General features: G+C 40.0%; 1 protein-coding gene and 1 pseudogene across 1 annotated transcript in view; both read right to left on the reverse strand.

The window, feature by feature from the left end:
* Nucleotides 1-10059, reverse strand: part of LOC138003530 (guanylate-binding protein 7-like) — a 20202-nt gene extending 10143 nt beyond the window's left edge. The window contains exons 1-3 of the mRNA XM_068849650.1: nt 9829-10059; nt 3883-4066; nt 566-723 (exon numbers count right to left, since the gene is read on the reverse strand). Of these exons, the coding sequence (XP_068705751.1) occupies nt 566-723; nt 3883-4033 (309 nt within the window). The 5' untranslated portion in view covers nt 4034-4066; nt 9829-10059. The remainder of the gene's footprint in view (nt 1-565; nt 724-3882; nt 4067-9828) is intronic.
* Nucleotides 10060-11875: 1816 nt separating this feature from the next.
* Nucleotides 11876-13404, reverse strand: LOC137971995 (uncharacterized; annotated as a pseudogene).
* Between the last annotated feature and the right edge of the window lie 2829 nt (nt 13405-16233).

A 16233-nucleotide genomic window follows, 5' to 3' on the forward strand; every position in this document is an offset into this window, starting at 1 on the left:
ATTGTCCCCATCAGCGTCAGAAAAGTGTCCATTTTAAAACCAAGTTTTGCGGGAAAATAAACAATGGACCAAATAGGCTAAGTAAACTCGATGTTGTACCCAATTCATAAGGGGTTAAGATTCTTTGTGTACTGCATTTGTATTGTAATGTAGCATTCACGTTTCAATGATAAGGAAATACCTGGAACAAAATGTTATATTCCCAAAGGGTTTGAATTGGGTACCGCATTGAGTTAGCCTAGTTGGTCTATCAGTATTGTTTATATTTCCGCAGAACTTGGTCTTAAAATAGTCACTAATCTGACTCTGATGGAGACTAGGCCTATTTGGGTAAACCTTACTCTTGGGTTATAGGCTCTTGCCCTTCGTCAATTAATTCGACCTTCATCTCGTTTGCTAAAACCAGATTTCGTGGTTGGCTTCTTAGTTACCCGGAAGTTCTTCAGTACATAGATACACTAAGATAGCGTAAAGTGGAATAGGCTAAAAGAAATATGATATATATGCAAAAAGATGAGAAGTAAAAGCCAATCAGGGGAAGGTGAAACCAGGAGGGAGTCCCTACCTTAAACTTCTCAGGCACGACCCACATCCAGATTCCCATTGTCTCCGGGTCAAGAAAGTGCCCCAATGGAAAAACCTCTCCTTGGTCAAAGGCTTTACTCAGAATGTACGATTTACCTTTTCGGCAAGGACCAGCAATTGACACAACACAAACGGGTCCTAAAAGTATTAATAACAAACGAATAGATACTTTTAAAAATGCAAGCTGCACTGAAAACTGCACAACGGCGTGAAAAACAACACAGATTTAAGAAAATGTCAAATTATTCTTCGAGGGTGGGGAGGGGGGGGGGGGGTTAATAAGTTTACAGATGATCGGCGGATTTGTCTTAAAAAATGCTCGGATCTCAGATTTTGAGGAAGCAGTTTGTGGATTGGCGGATTTTGAAGGCTCAGCGGATCACGCATTTCTTCAATATTTCAGCGTTGCTTATGGATTTTGTTTGTTTTGAAGTGAGGATCGCGCAAATTAACTTCGCGGTCTGTTTTAACTTTTTTTCTGCCTGACCTTACAACTAGACTAGATTACAACGGTTATCAGTAACAAGCACCCCTCAACGACATTTTTCATATTCATAAAATCTAGAGAACAGGAGAATTTTACTTTCGAAATATGAAAAAGCGTCGTTGAGGGGCGCATGAAACTGATGACAGTTGTAACACATCTTTGACCGTCAATGTAATCGGACTCCAGAAAACTCTAGAACCCCAGGATTTCGGCTTCCGACCAGAGAAAAAGCCATTGTCCTCACCAGACCCTCACAATCGGCACGGTCAACATCGAGGGTCAGGTCACTGAGATCATTGAGACAAAGGCCCTCGATTGTGTCACTTTTTTTTTTACCGAGATGGTGCCAAAGGCGATGACTTCCTTCTTTAAAGCAAGTCTCGGTGCTGCGTCGATTCCAGCAATTGGAAAAGCGTAGTGAAACTACGCGAGAATGTGAGGTTACTTATTGACTTGCTACACTGGGGTTTAATTAAAGAGAATCGAGTCTGTTTTGTCCGCTTTGTCTTTTCCTGATCGTAACCTCCTCAGCTGCATGACTCTGGATGTTGAACATCTACAATCCACATGCCATGTGAAACACCCACTGCCCTCCAAGAAAGAATATTGTCAAGCCTTTGGGAACACAATAAAGGAAACTACTCGGAGGCGGTTGCATGTCCTCCTCTACTTTTTATTACTTTACAAGTGAAACCAGAGCATGACATCCCTCTTCCTTGTCCACCATCCATTCTTCCACTTTCAAACGTAAAGCTGTCGGAAAAGGAAGTTGAGGAAATGGGCAACTACCCACGTGCACATGGAGCTGCAGTCAGTAAGAGAACAAATCTCTCAAGAAACAACGATGGCACGACATGGAACTATGCTGGAGATTATCTACCAGAGACATCGACATATTTCAGAGAGAGTGAATATGTCCAGACTAGCTGAAAGTCCTGCAAGTACGGCAAGTTGGGCGGAACGTTTAGATGAGATGCCCGATTGTGAAAGAGATTTATATACGATCACCTGAACTGACTACAAACAGTAATCGCGCAATTTTAGCGATCACAACACTACCGAGTCTACAAAACAGAACCCTGATCACCTACATCTTAAAACTGATCATTCCTATAACGAACGTAGAACTTGATTGAACACTGACGATGATGTGACTAAATATGACAGCAGCTCTGACGAGGAGGAGACGGAAACTGACGTTTCAGAACTCGATAGAGGGCCCACGTTCTTGTTAGGAACGACTACGCGATTTGGGCGCTAAGTCCGGATGAACAATAGGGTAATTTCATGACAGGTATTTCTGTAACGTCACTTAAGTTACTGAATACTCTTAGGTGCTCACTTCTCTAACAGTACTGCGGATTCAGATTTTTGTAAAAATATCTGCGGATTGGTGATTTTTCGAAACGTTAGCACGGATTGACGGACTTGCTGACCCCTATTCACCCCCCTCTTGTTGAGTTGTGATTACTAGCTGTGTCACAGTGGGATCGTGGATCGCGACGCCTCGACCACTATACTGCTGGCCGCATGCAATTGTCTGAAGTATAGGTAGTGAGTGATTTACGCTAGAAGAATCCTTTTCCATTGTATGATCTATCTCAATTGGGTTCCATAGGGCTTATCTGATTTACTTGAAAGAACCGAGGCATGGTCTTCACCAAGCGGCAGTGTTGAAGTGCTATGGGTCAAATTAGACCTTCAGTGGAAAACTTGAAAATAATATAGGTGCACCACTTTTTTTCAAATTACAATCCATTTCCTCCCTTTCTATCTGCATTATAATAAAGACAGTTAATAATGTCACTGCGGTAACGATGTCTGATAACTCGAATTGCGCTAGGCGTTCTTATTTTTGTGGACCTCCAAGATTCAACGACATCTTTCAGTAGTATTTTATATAATTAGAGGGAAAAGCATATAGCGTGACTAATACTCTTTAGTTGCTTCAGAAATATATATTTCAACAGAACTGTTATAGCAAAGTGCACAGAAATCTTAACCTGCGATCAGGCGTTCTTTTCTCTGAACAAAAGAACGCGTGATCACAGGTTAGTTTGAGGAAGGAAACTCGGGCTCAGGGAAGGGTAGCACAGTTGGTTAGTGCGCGGCCTTGGTGCAAGAGGTCCCGAGTTCGATCCCCGGATCTCACATCCTTGTTTCGACTTCTTTCCTTTCAGTGTAGCCTAAGTATAGCTTTAAATACCCTTAAAACGGAGCACTGATGGAAAGAGGAGGGTAATATGAGCGCACCGTAGGCTTCCTGGGAGAGTACTTTCTAGAGAGTAATGGAACTTCCGACGTTAAATAAGGTGTACCTTTACCTTTGTTGAAAGCAACGCCGCATTAACAACAACGTCAATCAATCAATCAATCACGTGTGTGAAAAGAATGGTATCTTTTGGCAAACATTCCACTCCCTTTTATGGTTCAGCCCCGGAAGTTGAAGAAATTATATAAAAACGAGTGAATTATTGGTCATACCACATTAAGGTTAGACTTTCGGAGGCGGTACAGTCCTTATTCTATGTATTGTTTTTAGATGCACATAAAGCCTTCAGGTTGTAGTTCCTATCCTACAAGACTTGAAAGTATAATGCATTTCCAGATGTCGTAACAAATCTAGCAACTAATTCTAACTTATTTTGAGACCCCGAGCGTTGGGCTGTCTATTAAATGGACCCAGCGGCCTCCTGCAAAAAAAGTGTTCCCTGACCAATCCAGTAAAGCCTCGGCTATATTGCGCTTGTTCAGTGATCCCATCACTATTTTGTGAGGTTATTGTTGGATTGCCTTTTAAGGACACATACCTTTAATTTTCCGCAATTGGTCAAGTGCTTCGTCAATCACTTTAAGGCTTTCCCTCTTCTCTTTATCACGGCTGTATTCGCCGGTCTGTGCATCCCATTCGCAGTTATTTGGAAGACACAGAGGAACTGCACAATTTGTACTAGTGGACATAGTAGCTGGGGTTTAGTCAACTTTCCTCTCAGTCTGTAAGAAACAAACCGGCAAACAAAACTGAGAACACTTTTTTCCAACGCCACTCTAACGCCAGCGCCGTGCTTCACTCGAACTTCATTCTTGTTTGCATTTCGGCACTATGTTTGAAACAGGTCGTTTCAGCATAGCTTCTGTAAGGGTGCGGAGAAATAGTCACATTTCATGTGATTTTCAGAGACAAATTCGCAGAAAAAACGGTCGATTTCGCGGGCATTTTGAGACAAATTTCGCTGGAAAGGGATTGGTTTGCGCTGATTTGACAAACGTTTTAATGAAAAAGACGGCGATTTTGCCAACTTTTTTGTGGAAATGATAAGCATTAGCCTATGCAATAACAGTCATAACAACCAACTGCTTATCAATGCGGACTGATGATTTTCCCGGAAATTTTCAGCGTTGCACGAGGTTCTATTTAAGAGAAATCATCATTTACTCTTTCAACATTAATATATTCTAAGAACGCCTAGTAGTTTTGGGACGTTGTTACGAAAGTTTCAAGATAAATTTGCAAGTATACGGCCAGTAAACAGCCCCAACAACCAAGACAAGTTTCAAATATGTTATACCGACATGTATTTGGTACGATTTCTAGCGAATTTCGAGGTATTTCACGTGTTTTTGTGAATTTTGCGTAAAACTCCTGTATCTCAGCTGGATGCCCAGTTCCTTGCAACATTTCTTTCTCATTGTATTCCATTAATCCATCATCGCAAATCGTTTGAGGCGTCAACTTTCACGGAATCATGTCATCATCTGAGGGCGTTAAGTTAATTAAAGGAACGGTATTTAATAAAAAGATGTACATTGACGCCAGCCCTTAAAATAGCGATGAGAAAAAGCACTCTCCGCGTTCAGTAACACGATTACAAAGGATTCTGACGATACTTTTTATTTTTTATGTCGAGAAAACCCAAGACCATCAGCGGTTTCACCGTCTCCCGAGAATTCAGAATGTTCTTTAAGTGTCAGAAAGAATCTCAGGCGTCCTTTCCACGGATTTTTCTCGATTAAAATAAAGGGAAATACGTTCAATTGTGAATTATAAAACTTGAGATTTTCTTCAAAGTTAAGAAAATGATAAAAGATGTACGCATTTTTAAATTCGAAATAAAGGTCCAAAAATAAACTGTGATCAAGCAGCCAGGCTGACGGCAAATAGGACGTTCATGAAATTTTTTTTAGAGAGGAGTTGCCGGCTCAGGTCAAAGATCTCGGCGAGCGGATACTACAAACAGGCCCTACGTTACGTAGTTCCACGTTGAACAAATCAAAATAGAGTTGTTTGTAACATTGGCAATCAATACTATTAACAAAAGTTTATTTAAGTTATTGTTCTGGTAACTTGACAAAAACCTTGGCAAAAAATGTTCCAAATTCAGTGTTCAAAGAGATTGGAAACCCTCGGGAAGGAGATATATTTGTAATTGAGCTGGATGCTTACGGGAATGTGAGAATACGGAGCTTTTATGGAAGTTGAATTAAACTGTTTTTTTTTTTTTTTTGTTTTGTTTTTGTTTTTGTTTTTGGTGCTCGTAAGTAGAGCTGTCCGCTACAGAGGATGTGGACTGTACGTAATAAAAGAAATAAATGACGCTGAAATTGAAAACAATCGTCGCCAAAAACAAAGTGCAAGACTTCCAGGCCAGTACGAACGTCACTGACACTGACATGTCCTTCAATGAAAAGTCCATGGATTAACTACAGAAAACTGAGTTAATTGGAGACCCTGTTGAAATTAAAATATATTAGAATAGAATAAATTAACAAATTTCCTCAAATGTGTACAAATGTATAAAAGGCTAAGTATGTTCACATTATGGAAAATAGTATATATCCCAGAAGAGCTCTGGCACTGTACAGAAGGCCAGGATTTCACCCTGAGTGAAACAGAAAGGATAGATAACAATATAGCTTAAATTAAGCGTGAATTTTTCAAAGAAAAGAAACAAAACCTGTTATATATCTTAGAAGAACTCAGGCATCACACAGAATGCTACGACATCAGCCAGGGTGAACCAGAAAGGATAGATAACATTATAGCCTAGTTAAAAGTGAAATTTGTCTTAAAGAAAAGAAACAAAACATGCTATATATCCCAGAAGCACTCAGGCATCACACAGAATGCCAGGACTTCAGCCTGGGTGAACCAGAAAGGATAGATAACATTATAGCCTAATTAAAAGTGAATTTTTCAAAGAAAAGAAACAAAACCTGTTATATATCCCAGAAGAACTCAGGCATCACACACAATGCCAGGACTTCAGCCTGGGTGAACCAGAAAGGATAGATAACATTATACGCTAGTTAAAAGTGAATTTTTCAACGAAAAGAAACTAAACATGTTATATATCCCAGAAGCACTCAGGCATCAAACACAATGCCAGGAATTCAGCCTGGGTGAACCAGAAAGGATAGATAACATTATACCCTAGTTAAAAGTGAATTTTCCTTTAAGAAAAGAAACAAAACCTGTTATATATCCCAGAAGCACTCAGGCATCAAACACAATGCCAGGAATTCAGCCTGGGTGAACCAGAAAGGATAGATAACATTATACCCTAGTTAAAAGTGAATTTTCCTTTAAGAAAAGAAACAAAACCTGTTATATATCCCAGAAGAACTCAGGCATCACACACAATGCCAGGACTTCAGCCTGGGTGAACCAGAAAGGATAGATAACATTATACGCTAGTTAAAAGTGAATTTTTCAACGAAAAGAAACTAAACATGTTATATATCCCAGAAGCACTCAGGCATCAAACACAATGCCAGGAATTCAGCCTGGGTGAACCAGAAAGGATAGATAACATTATACCCTAGTTAAAAGTGAATTTTCCTTTAAGAAAAGAAACAAAACCTGTTATATATCCCAGAAGCACTCAGGCATCACACACAATGCCAGGACTTCAGCTTGGGTGAACCAGAAAGGATAGATAACATTATAGCCTAGTTAAAAGTGAATTTTTCAACGAAAAGAAACTAAACATGTTATATATCCCAGAAGCACTCAGGCATCACACAGAATGCCAGGACTTCAACCTGGGTGAACCAGAAAGGATAGATAACATTATACCCTAGTTAAAAGTGAATTTTTCTTTAAGAAAAGAAACAAAACATGTTATATATCCCAGAAGCACTCAGGCATCCCACAGAATGCCAGGACTTCAGCCTGAGTGAACCAGAAAGGATAGATAACATATAGCCTAGTTAAAAGTGAATTTTTCTTAAAAAAAAAGAAACAAAACATGTTACCAGTATATATTCCAGAAGCACTCAGGCATCACACAGAATGCCAGGACTTCAGCCTGGGTGAACCAGAAAGGATAGATAACATTTTAGCCTAGTTAAAAGTGAATTTTTGAACGAAAAGAAACAAAACTTGTTATATATCCCAGAAGCACTCACTCAGGCATCACACAGAATGCCAGGACTTCAGCCTGGGTGAACCAGAAAGGATAGATAACATTATAGCCTAATTAAAAGTGAATTTTTCAAAGAAAAGAAACAAAACCTGTTATATATCCCAGAAGCACTCAGGCATCACACACAATGCCAGGACTTCAGCCTGGGTGAACCGGAAAGTATACCATGTTAAAGAAACAAATCCTGTTATATATCTCAGACGTGCTTAGGGATGACACCAAATGCCAGGACTTCAGCTTGGGTGAACCAGAAAAGATATACAACATTGGTCTTGATGAACGGCAAAGGTCAACAAAGAATTACTAAACATGTTATATATCCCAGTGGAACTCAGATATTACTCTGAATACCACTTCAGTCTGGATGAACAGAAAGGATATACGATATAATTTTGCCACAATTCATAGTGAATATCAAAGAAAAATAATTAAACATGTTATATATCCCACATAAGCTCATGAAATTACTAGAGCTGAACCAGAAAAGGATAGACAAATTGGCCTAGAACAATGAATGTGAAACAAAAAAAAAAAAATATGTTATTACAACTTGAACCTTGATTCCTAAACCATTTTCTAAATTTCTCTTTCTCTGATTAATCAGATCTGGCGACCTCGTCGCTTCCAGTGTTAAAAATTTCACGTTATGAATTTCTTCAACCGCTCCTGCCCACGATCAAGATCATCTTTGATTTAAGTAGTTGGTAGTAGCCTGCTTGGTCGATCGCGCTTTAAATTTCATCGCGCTACGCATCGATTTGAAGTGAGTTTAGGGCACTGACAATCCAAGCATATTTTCCAATTTTTCACGCTCTTTCAATTTGTGCCGGAGGATGGCAGAAATCACTCCAAACAAAGATGCGACGGCCACTCTATTGTCTTGCAGTATCGATGATGGGTCGAAACTCCCGCCATTTTTCAAGTTCTCGACAGGAACCAAGGCAAATTCCATTGGAAAATTTGCTACCAAAGGGCTCCTTGACATACGTTTTCAAAAACTTAGGGCGCCGCAAATCTTTCCGTTCAGAAGAAACCATTGCCTTCGATGAGTTATAGAAGAATGCATCAATTTAGCCATTCAAGAAGTTCGAAGGCGTCCATTGCTGCACTCGATCGAGGGAAAGTAAATTTTCCCTCTTTTGCTTACGTAGAAATATTACATGAAATCAAAGACCTGACAAAGCCGATACTGTCCATTATATTAAAATAACCAGTCTTCACTACCTCACAATACAAAACGTTTGTGCAAAGTGATATCAAAGAGGTGTCAAAGTGATGATGTACACTAAGCCGGATAATGACGTCATCCCGTAGCAACCATCCTTTCGAATATTTAAACTTCCGTTCAGTCGCGGCTCGTTATGTCTTATACAGAATGTGTATCTTGTTATTCGGTATTTCTAGGCATATAGAAAAAAAACTCTGGCGTTCTCTTGTTCAATCCATCTCGACCGTGGTCGATAGATGATGATGATAAGGTATCTCCAGTTAAGGGTGAATGGCACAATCTAATGAATAATGACAATTTGCTTCATAGCATTTATCCGCTGCCTTCCACTTCACTTAATCGATAGCGCTGCTACCCTTCCAGAGTAGAATATCGAAAGAAGGGAAGAAACTGATTTACTTCCGGTTTGGAGTTTTTGGTTTGTGTACATTTCAGTTTGTCCCGTCATCTCTCACTCGGTTTCTGAGAAATAAGAATTTGCCGGGTAAACAGGCATAGGAATCAAAGGGCATGCGTAACCGAATCGTTTACTTGCTATACGGATCATGCGTTGTATTGTTTGGCTCAAAACTAAAACGAAAGTGGAAGTGTTTACAACTTCTTCTCCCGGAAGCAGCGGAAGTAACTTTGAGAAGGATTAGAATGAAATTAGCTGCTTTTTCTTTCAGTTTTCGCTGTCGTTACATTAAATGTTGAGCAACTGATTGATTTTCCTTCCTAAGATAAGGAGGCGTTTGCTCTCTATGAGCCTGTTATCCGATCGTTTGTCTTGCAAGCGCTAACTAACAAATGGTCTACTGAGGCTAGGCTTTCACAGACATTGTAAAGAGTAGCTTATGAATTCTTTTTGGGTATTCATTCCACTACTAAAAGACTACTGATTAAACAAAGCAATCATACACTTAAACTTCGTGGTTAGTCACACTTCGTTGCCTCCCTGTTTTATCCTTCGAACCGAGTAAACTTTTCATTCGATTAACATTCGAATTGCCTCGCAACTATTATTTCATTTTACTCCCTTATGCATCTTGATCAAAACCATATTGACTGGGAATACGTTTAAAAACTACTCTGTAAAAAACTGACAACATAAGAGAACTCACCTCGACTTAGCTGATCAACGACCTGGAGACGAAATGAAACAAAAATCGATCGACTGGGCAAGATGTTATGGCCCGCCATTCGTAAAAAAATTCCGAACTTCATAATGCTTCCGAAATGTCGAAATGGTTTCGTTGGTTCGGAATGGTTCCGAAGCTCGCAATGGTCCCGAAACTCGCAATGCTGTCGCTATGGTTCCGAAATTTCGCAATGGTTACGAATTTTCGTTGTTCGAAGGGGATTGGGCCAGAATGCTATGTGAGTCAACTTGGAGCGCTTACCATGTGAATGGAATTTTCTGTAATTCAGGCGAGAATTCAAATGGAATGGTTAACCTCGGTGGAATGCTTTTGGGAAAAAAGGTAATATCTTTCGAGGTATTTCCTTTTTCTCGCTTTGACCGGAATGCCCGGAAATTTCTGTACTACTTGTCCACAATTACAAGTACCAGAGAAAACAGACCGTTTCATTTCTTCTTCAACTGGAACAACCGTATTTCTGGCAATTCCCATTTTTTTTAAAGTACAGAATATGCAGTACCATTTGTCGAAACATTCTCACCGAAAATTTCATTCAAATGGTAAGCGCTCCAGATAAACTGACCCCAACTTTACTCTTATGTATTTTGAAAAGAATTTTATTTTTTAAAAGAATGACGACTCAAGACCCTGTCTTTTTACTTTAAAAAAAACACCTATTCTTAGAAAAGTATTCGGATTATGACATGATTGTCTAAACCGAAACATTTATCTTTCTTTAGGTAGGCCAAAAAGGATAACGCATACTTCCGTGTTATAGTTTTCCACGAAGATAGTCAATCATAGTTCAAATGTATCTGTGTATACTGTGCGGTTCGAGCACAACCTCGAGTGGCAAATTGCTTTATCAGGATTTAGTACTTCAGTCATTCTGCCCTTTTCTGGTCATACAAAATCAGCACTTTATTTATTTATGATGATATATATATATAGAGAGTCAGTTAAGTAGATCCCTTGAGCCAACAGCGTATCACCCCCAGGAGGATCGCAAATGGATCCACAGTCCAAGTTGAGGAGAAATTGAGAGAAAGTTATGGGAAACTCAACACTGGACAACTTCTGGGGAAAACTGTAATTGCCCTGAGCGGGATTTGAACCCACGTCCCCCTGATCACTAGTCGGGTGTGATGGCCACTACACTATCAGGACAACCATGCTGGCAACATGGCTGATTTATCACTTAATGTGTGGCATTTACGTGGGACTCCCTAATGGGCCAGTTTTTCTATGTGATAACGCTGGATCAACATGTGATTCACAGGCGGACAAGGGTAATTAATTTTAAAGAGTCAGTTAAGTAGATCCCTTGAGCCAACAGCGTATCACCCCCAGGAGGATCGCAAATGGATTCACAGTCCAAGTTGAGGAGAAATTGAGAGAAAGTTATGGGAAACTCAACACTAGTGTAGTGGTCATCACACCCGACTAGTGATCAGGGGGACGTGGATTCAAATCCCGCTCAGGGCAATTACAGTTTTCCCCAGAAGTTGTCCAGTGTTGAGTTTCCCATAACTTTCTCTCTCTCTCTCTCTCTCTCTCTCTCTCTCTCTCTCTCTCTCTCTCTCTCTATATATATATATATATATATTTGTTTATTTATTAATATATACGTAGTGAGGGTAACACTAAATAGCTAAAAGTTAATAAACTTGTGGCCCTTGAAATAATGAAATAATTTCCAAAAAAATTAGTGAAATCTAAAAATAAATATAACTATATTTTACAAATCTGTAAAAATGTACAGAACACACTTTAACTCAAGCTAACTATGAAAATGATTTAAGCTACGCTAGAATTTTCTTAAAGACAGGAAGAGATCTAAGGATCACCTAAGTTCTAAAGGCAAATTATTAAAAAGTTTGCAACATCTAACCGAGAAGGATTTTCCAACTTCTCTATGTACGTGGTTGCACTATGTTATTGGTAAACAATGATCCCGTGATAATTGATCTGGTTTTTCCAGGAAACCATGCCAACACCAAAGTAACATTTTCTTGTGCATGCTCTACTGCTATCTGGGATTACTGTCATTTTGGACAACGCGATTTATGAAATCCCTGACTTGCAAATAAATGCCAATGCCATAGTTGCTATCATCACTAAGTGGATCAAAATTCTGTTGAAGGGCAATTGTCAGAGTATTATTCAAAACAAAATTGACAGGAGCAACATGTACCCCCGATACTTCATTGTCTGGATCTGGAGGAGGCCCATCTGGGTCATCACCATATGTGTCCAGATCAGAAGGCATTTGTTGGTCAAAAACATCTCTTATACCACCATTGGGAGACCTATAGCTGAGCAGACACCCAGAGGCCCAAAGCTGACGTGGAGTTCTGTTATGCTCAGTTGATATTGAATGATAATTGAATCTCATTGTGAATCGATCCAAGAGTCTTTGTATTCTTGGAAAGAAAATGTAGTGCAGAGCGTACATGTCTTTGTCATCGCCAGTATCTAAAAGCAAGTGGTCCTCCAAAAATAAGAATATGGATGAAAATACAGACACCACACACTCTACAACATCCCTCCAGAGTCTTTCAATTCGAGTGTTCCGCACACTTGACCCTGTCAAAAAACTTCCACGGTTTTCACCGCGAAACCATACCATAAATTCTCCAACAGCTATATTCTCCCCTCCATTATCAGCCCTAAGAAGAGAGGGATATCCCCATTCAGATGCTGCCTGTTGAAAACAACCCAAAACAGTTGTTGCCCTGTTGTTATTGTTTACTCTCAGGTACACTATGGCTCTGGAAAAACCATCAACACAGCCATGTATGCAAAATCGCCAGTGCCTCAATTTCATATTAGTGTCCATATGCCACAAATAATTAGGGTGTGGCACACTGTATGGCCGACGTAATATTCTTGATCCCCATCTGTTTGCCCTGTTGATGGGATCAACACGAATAATACTCTCCCTTACTCGCCAGCGATGAATATATACTCCACGTTGCCGTTAACCTGCCATGACATTTCACCAGTGCGTGGGAAGGCATTTAGCTCCTCTTGCACCATTGCATCCAAATTGTTATCTTGAATTACTGAAAACCGTTCGAAGTCTAAAGAGAACCCCAGCTCTTTGCGCCTGTTGTATATTGTCTGTCTTGAGACTCCAAGGTCTCTAGCAATCTGAGACCAGCTATTAAGTTCACTACGCAGCCACGCAAGCTGTTCAGAAGTTATCACATACCTTGGCCTCCCTGGACCAGATGGCTGCTCCGTTGGTGGCCTATAGGCATAGCCATGCATCACAGGAAGCTCATACAGCAATGCATAAATTGCTTTGAGGTTTTCCTGTAATGTCTGCAGCTCCTGAAGTTCATCTGGAGGGTTAATGCCACTGCGCTGTAAATGGACATTGATGAGTACCATATGTCGCAGTGCACAGAGGATGCGGTTGGCATAAAACTCACAACGCTCTTGGTCCTGCATTATGTTAGGCACTTCTGTTTCTACTTCTCGCAGCATAGTGCGAATGGTGTTGAGGAAACGAACAAGATCATTGTCACCAAAAGTCCCCCAGAAAAATAACATATCTCGATCAGTTGGTGCACTCAATGATCAGGAGCACACTGCACTCGAGACCTTCTCTTTGTTGCTGTTAAAGTTTTCAAAATGCATTCCATTTCCTTCTTTGCCATGTGCAACAGCAGAAGAGAGTAAAATTTATTAATAATCTCAGTGCAGTGACATAGTCTAGGAACCCAATACCAAAACAGGAAATTGGGGCTTTCAGTATTAGCTGTTTAGGGCGTGAAACAATGATGGATGTATTTTTGGAACCAGTTGTCGCTTCTCTACACTTCGTTGCTTACTGTTATTTCTAATTCATGTTTTAACTTCAGGCATCTCAAGCATTGATTTTCAGCGAGACCAAATAACAGGAAAGAGCCCCTTTAAATTCTTATCAGTGAGATCCTGATACTGAGGTACAAAGTCCTTTCGCTAACGTGCTCAGTCAAACTGTCCTTTTGAACAACATATCCTCTGATCAGTACTAAGATGTAATCCCAATATCCGAACCAAACCTAACTTGACCCAAATATACATGTAACGCGCAAGCCAAACAAATTCAAGACGTTGAGCTAACTGGCTGCTTAAAATTACAGAGATGCAACACTCGCAGAAACTATCGGTTACCAACTTACCATGTTGCAATCGTGAACATGAGAACGCATCCAAGAAAGAGCAACTTCATCTTGCCTATTTAAGATTATTGCGTGAATTAATTTCTCGGAGAAAAAGCAATTTATCTAGATCGCGGAACACGTGTAGTTATTGTCGTTCGATTAAGGATCAACCTCGTGACCATGTCATGTCTGGACAGTGTGAGTGATGGATGTCAACAACCAACCATGAACCCAGGCTCCCGTGTAGGTGACCGCGCCCACACAAAATTAAATAATTGGTCTCTAGCTATAATTTTAACACCATCTCGGAGAACAAACCTTGAGAATTTTAAGGAAAGTGCCTACCAATTCAAAGATATTTGTGCCCCGGTTTATGATCATGCAGGAAATGTATATCTTAAAGAGTGTTGTTGAAATCCAAAAAGAAAATTAGGGGAAACCACGCATTTTTGGAAGATAATTCATAAATAATATTTGTAAAGAACTTTAAAATACAAAGAAATGTATGGCGTTCTTTTTACAAACTGAAGCTTACTTGTCTATCCAAAATGCATGAAAAATAGAACCCTTTCTCTTCTATTTAGATTACAGTTCTTCCTGTCCCTGTCCCTGTCTGCTCTCAGATAATATGGACTCACCTCGATTTCAAAGAATAATTGTTATGTATTACTGATGCGGGGCAGAAGCGCATTTAGAGGGTGGTTGGTATTGGTACTAAGATATACGCTATCCGATTGGTTTTAAGGCCGGTGCCTACTAATAAGATATTTTTGCCCCGGTGTGTGATTATGCAGAAAATGTAGATCTTAACAAGTGGTATTGAAATCCAAAAAGAAAATGTGGGGTAACCACGCATTTTCCAAAGATGATTCATGAATAATATTTGTAAAAAGCTTTAAAATACAAAGCAATGTATGGCGTTCTTTCTCAGAAAGAACTCTAAAAATGCACCGTTACCCCCAATTTTCTTTTTGGATACCAAGAGTACTCACTAAGATCTACTTTCTCCGGATAGTTTAAAACGCGCAAAAATATCCCTGTATGAGTAAGCATCGGCTATAGGAAACCCGATTATCTCGAGATGCTCAGAACGTATGCGCGTTAACAATAGTAGGCACCGTCCTTATAAGGCGGGCGTTCAATTGAAAGCCGTCTGTTACAATTCGTCTGTCACAATTTTATCAGACAGATGTTGACGATATGTTAATGACAGCTACTTTTCCAATACCCCTCATAGGTAGAGAACGAAAAAATCAGACAATGTTGTACCGATTGACAAAAACCACGCGGTTGACAACTGCTGCAGCCACCTTAAACTACTAAGGAAGTGTTCATAAAGTGCTTAGAGGGGGCCTATTTAGATTTTAAATTCTCTCCTTGCAATCATTGGAAACCCCCTCCCCCCTTCACTTCAATTACTTGCTTTGTTCTTTTCCTGCCCCCCTACCCCACTTCCCAAGAACGTTGGCAAAATACCATGCCCCGTCCTCTTCACAATGAACTCCACTTAACAAAAGGCATGATGCTTGAGACAAGACGATCAGTTGCAATATTAAAACCATATTAGAAAAATCATTTAAGGTAAAGTCTGCTACGAGCCTAGAGGGCCCATCAGGTCGGCGCTCATCTCTGATTACTGTAGCATGAAGCGACTAGGAGTATTTCTACTCCCCCCTAGATGGGATGCTAGTCCATCGCAGGGTTACCCCCAGCATTAAATTCGCCGGTACCCATTTATACACCTGGCCCCGGTTGCTCGAAGCATGGTTAGCGCTAACCAGCGTTAAATATCATGGAAACCTATAGGTTTTGACACCTCTTAACCAACGGTTAGCGCTAACCAGGCTTCGAGCAACCGGCCCCTAGGTGGAAAGAGGCACCGTGAGAGTACATGTAAATTGGCTTGCCCAAGAACACAACACAATGTCCCCGGCCAGGACCCGAAACCGGACTACTCGATCCGGGATCGAGCGCACTAACTATGAGGCCACCGCGCCTCCCAAGGAAAATCATTTGCTATTTAATAATTAACAATTATCTATTTAATAATTATTAAAATTATTGTTAGTTAAATAATATCAATTTTTATAAAAGTGACGACACATTTGAAATTAAAGACATGTTTCGGTCGTGCAACGAACACAAAATTCCAGGTCAAGATAAAAGAGGCCTTACATATTTCCTGGGAGCAACCTTCTTTAAATAAGCAATTATATCACGTTAATTTAACTCT

Source organism: Montipora foliosa, chromosome 1, assembly GCF_036669935.1.
Source record: "Montipora foliosa isolate CH-2021 chromosome 1, ASM3666993v2, whole genome shotgun sequence".
NCBI classification, from domain to species: Eukaryota; Metazoa; Cnidaria; class Anthozoa; order Scleractinia; family Acroporidae; genus Montipora; species Montipora foliosa.